Genomic DNA, 4,998 nt, shown 5'->3' with positions numbered 1-4,998 from the left:
TTGTGGAATTTCGCACCTCTTGGAATGCCGATGCTTTAATCTACCACAATTTTTATGTATTTACGAGTATGTATGAAAGCTTTTACTAAGCGCCATATTTATTAAGGATATTGAGCGTCTTTGCTTGCGCATTGTACATTTGCCGCCTATTTATTATTTTGTAATTGACAAAGTTTGTAACTGAATCTGTAATCACCCGTTTATTCGTGCACACTTTTTGGTGTTCATAGTGCAAAATTTTAGTTGATTTAAAGTTAGGTCTAATTAAGTGGAGTAAATAATTGTATTAACCGCTTTGGGCATGGGAAATACGATTTTGAGTAATTATAGCAAAAAATTTGATGGCGTCTGAAGTTCCCCATTAGAGTGGAACGAAATCACGAATTTTAGAATTCCCATTCGGCGGGATGTGGAAAACTTGTATAACCGTATAAAATTATATCACGAAAGTTTCAGCCCTATCGATTGATATCCCTTATGGTATTTTCTCTAGCTATTTTTTTTACAAATCTGTTGTTTTAATAACGATTTTAATGCATAAATCTCGATGCCTGGAGTTCAGGGTTACCAAATCTCATTTTTGCCACAATGGCGATTTAGGCGGTCGATAGGCGGTTTTGCAAAAACATTGACGATATGTATATATATGTATATATCCAGGGTTTTCGGAAACGGCTATAACGAAGTTAATGAAATTTTGTACACATATAATATTTTGGATTTTAAGGTTATCTGAACAGGCACTATCTCCGAGAAGACTCGTATAAGGTTGGCACCTATTCGCAATTAGTTACAAATTAAGTAAAACATCAAATCAATAAAGTATCAAATGGAAGGTATGTAATTAAAAAATATTTTTAATAGGGTTGCCACCTATTTTGAATCGCATGCTTATTTCATTTTTTGTTTAGGAAAAAAGGTAAAATATTACTATTCATGGGTACCAAGAGAAGGTTCTTAAACAATGCTTTACCTTAGGATAATAGTGTAAGGTTGCCATTTATTTTCGATTCTACACAATTTATCTAAAACATCCCAATATGGAATGAATGGTATTGTTGAAACTGAAAACTTTGGAAGGAAAATATTTTCCATCAGGGTTGCCACGCTTTTATGTAATAAAAATTTTTATTTTGTTAATTTCAATCAGCATTTTTTTATATAAACACAGTGCATATATACTCAAGATATGTAAAGTTCATTCCAGTATATTTCGGAATGGGGTTGCCACCTAAATTTTTGAGTAAGAAATTTACCGAATAGATATCGAAATGCACTTTTATTTTATTTTTTCAAAATACTTTTATAAAGCTATTCAAATCTTGAAAACTTTAAATAGTATACATGTGTATGTACTCCTGGCAAAGCTCGGTCAACCTGGTACTATTTATTTGTTTTTTTTTTTCTAATTTACTTAATATGTTCATTTGATTACTTTTGGTGATTATTCCCTATTTTATGACAGTGTTTAAAAAATATGGAAAAACCATAACGGCTGACGCAATGCGGTTTGAGATAAAAACGAATTTATAAACTACGTTTTTGCGTTGCTAAGTAGAATTTCAACTCGGATTGATAAGGTTGACATGAAAGATAGTAAATCGTCAAAAATAGGATTAACTACTCGCAAAATAGACCGTTATTTTAATTACTCTATTTCGACACAAAGTTTTTAATACATTATTTTTCGAATTTTTAACTATAAAAATACTAACGTTTTATTTGTGCATATAAATTCGTATATTAATACATTTTTCCGACCAATGACTTTGCAAATAAATTTTTATCTACATACATATCTGTTTTTTTTACAACTTTATTTGCCCAAGTTTATTCTATTAATGCCATTTTATACAAATATGAAATCATTAAACTTACTAACAATGGCTTCGATGCTAGAAGATTTGTGGCAGCAAATATCAATTAAACCAGCTGCTGTTTTGTCACAAAATGCTGTACGACTGTATGTTAATAAGCAAACACATGAGGAAATGGTATTACCAAGCCTACAAAAAATTGTGCAACGAATCTCTCGGTTACAGTTGGGTTTTAATTAGTCGTAACTAGTCTCATATGGGTATTAGTGCAGGCTCCTCCCTTACGGGAGTAATTGGTGATGAATTATCTCTAAAATGAGCCGCAGGGAGAGAGTATTCGCTTAGCAAATCTAAGAACCACGGTTGGAATCACATCTGACGCAAATTTAAGTTAAAATCATTTAAAAGGGATTAGTTGCATTTTATACCCGTTCGGGTGAGTTTCTTCATAGCACATGCTCCAACAAAATCGAACAGTTCATTCTATATAAAGAGATAAATAGTGCTTTTAGTCCGGAATCATCCCGGATAAGAAACATTTTTTGCAGGGATATTATAAAGCTAACAAAGCCTTTAGGTCAACGGAATATGTTATACATACTCGTACGTACATAGGTAGGTAGTATCTACTAGGTACACATCTATACATACATAGATATTACTTATTAACAATAGCAAAGCAGCTGAACCAGTGATTACATTTTGGTACAATTTTGTTCACAATATACTACTACGCAGTACTTTTTAGTACAATTTTGTGATGAATACTATAAATATATAGCTCTGAAAATTCACTGTGGAAAATTTTTTTATTCTCTTTTTGTCTTCGCCTTCTCGCTTGTGATTTTGTAAGTTTTGGAAAAAGGTTTTGAACGAACCACTATAACATTGCACAAGTGCATTTTAAGTGCATTTTCAATACCTCTTCGTCCTTGTAAACCAAAAAACTTTAATGTTTTTAAATTCTACAGAATTTTCTCCCTCATTTGGTACCCATATTTTTATTCTAAATTGTACAAATTTTTTTTTAGATAATTTTTTGAATTAAGCTTATCTTTAAAGTTTCAAAGTGTGAAAATCTAAAAACGCAGTTTTACTATATTTGGGCCAAAGTTTCGTCAGTATATCGATTTTTATCGTTTGAAATTGTTTTGTTTTTGTCGCACTGTGTTATATAAGGATAATTTTTACAGTGAAGATTTGACTAAATTTTTGGACTGAATTTCGAGATCTAACTGCCGATTGTGAGTTAACTCTGCTCTTTACAGCAAGTTCATTTTGTTTTTCTGAAGGCTCTTCTACAATCTGAGTACGGGGCTGACCTTTTCTTCCATAAGTTAATTTTCAATTAAAAACTATGCCAAATTTTTGGGAACAAAATGTGTCTGACAGGGATTTATCCAAGTTCCCAACGCTTTTCGCATTTGAATAATTATCGCACTTTTATTTCATCGACATATTTTTTCACAAATATTTACAAAGTAAATATGTATAAACAAAAGTGTAGTCTAATTTACTTAACTACCATAACCGTATGGAGCAGTGCTATGCACTGGCACATAAAAGTCACCGGCAACGAGTTCATAGTTGAAGACAGCACCCATTTTCACACCACTGTACTGAGTGCCACAACTCTTATCAACAGCATCTTCGTAGTCACTGCAGCGCACAGAGGGGAAATCATTCTTCTGCACCGCTTCAGCATAGTAAATGCAGGAACGCTCGTGACTGCACGAGCCTGTCAAATCAATGCCACAACCAGGCTGCTTCTTGCCACCGTTCGGGTAGAAAGCACCCTTACCAATTGGCTTCAGGAATCCCAATTTACCGCCATTTGTTTGAATAGATTCCACATAGTAAGCATCATCTTCGTTGAGCCGTTTGTTGGGCTTATTGTAGCTGAAAAGTGGCAGAGCAGGGTCGAGGCCGGTAATAGAATGTACCTTACCGGCGCCGACATACTTGCCTACATAACCGGCAACTTGGGCGCCCAAACTGTGACCAATAACTTCGGTATCGTTCAAAGACATGCCATGCTCGTTTACCAAATAATCCACCATGCTGGCCACTTTCTTACCCACGCCGGATACAGCCACCACCGAGGAAGCATACTCAATGGACCGCGCACGGCCCCAGTCCACAATGACAATGTTGTATTCACCACGCGAGAGCCATGCGTCACGGATAATTTTATTCGTTTGCGCTTCATAGCTTTGAGTCCAGCCGTGAATGATGAAACGCGTGGGATTACTGGCATCGAAATTGGAATTCGAAATAGATTTGGAATCGGCTGTAATTTTTTGTCCACTATATTGATTTCTTGCGGTGTAGAGATAGTATGTGACGGGAGAGATGCTGATTTCTAGGTCTTCCTGCTGTTCCAGTTCAGCAAGGAGATTTTCACCCTCCTCTGTAGTCATCCAAACGAATGAGCCATCATTTTGCGGTACATACCAACCATTCTCACCGCTAATGCGCCCGTCGTCGTCGTCGTCCTCAACAGGAGCAGCCGTAGCTAAATTTATGAGAGCAGATTAAAATGTGGAAGAAAGGACTTAAGAATAAAAAAGGAAATTGTGGGATTATTTACTTACCTGCCAACACAAAAACTGCCAATAACAGGAAAACCTTCATTTTACAAGTAGTGCCGAACAAGCAATGATCTTACAGCTCGTGTTTGCGCATTTTATAATGTTTTCACAAGTACTACCACCAGATCGCATCTAAAATAAAAACAGTGAAATTTCAAGTGGCTAAAATAAACCTTTGCAAACAAAAATTCTCTAATTGTACATGTGATCTTTTGTGATTATAGCTACTTATGTTTCTAATATGTCTACTTAGGTATGCATGTCGTAAGGGCCCCCTTTCTGATGAATAGTGACACTAGGTTTGTCTTTAATTATAAATGAATTTCAGTGACGTTTAAGATGCAAACAAAATTGCATAAATAATCTCATTCTTAGAGATAAGTGAGAACGTAAAGTACTGCCTGCAACAAAGTATTCTTTTGTTTCCACTTTATTTACCTACTGGCTTTCACTCCAACGGATGGGTGTGAAGTCTACAGATGCTCAATTGTACATATTTATGTGCGTTAGGGTGGTAAAAAAAAAGTAAAATCGGAATTTTAATGCTCTCACCCTCTAGAATTCTTATATAACGAAAATATATAGCCCTA

General features: G+C 35.0%; 1 protein-coding gene across 1 annotated transcript; it reads right to left on the bottom strand.

The window, feature by feature from the left end:
• Positions 1–3,244: 3,244 nt before the first annotated feature.
• Positions 3,245–4,532, bottom strand: LOC118737401 (phospholipase A1-like). The gene is made up of 2 exons (XM_036467866.1): positions 4,412–4,532; positions 3,245–4,332 (listed from the first exon to the last, which is right to left on the bottom strand). Exons 1-2 carry the CDS (start codon positions 4,449–4,451, stop codon positions 3,335–3,337), a joined length of 1,038 nt encoding a protein of 345 aa, XP_036323759.1. The 5' UTR covers positions 4,452–4,532; the 3' UTR covers positions 3,245–3,334.
• Positions 4,533–4,998: the final 466 nt, after the last annotated feature.

Source organism: Rhagoletis pomonella, unplaced genomic scaffold (assembly GCF_013731165.1).
Source record: "Rhagoletis pomonella isolate Grant_MI unplaced genomic scaffold, Rhpom_1.0 Rhpom_scaffold_00004, whole genome shotgun sequence".
In the NCBI taxonomy this organism is placed as follows: Eukaryota; Metazoa; Arthropoda; class Insecta; order Diptera; family Tephritidae; genus Rhagoletis; species Rhagoletis pomonella.
The sequence above is the reverse complement of the archived record's forward strand: the minus strand, read 5'-3'. Positions and strand labels throughout refer to the sequence as shown.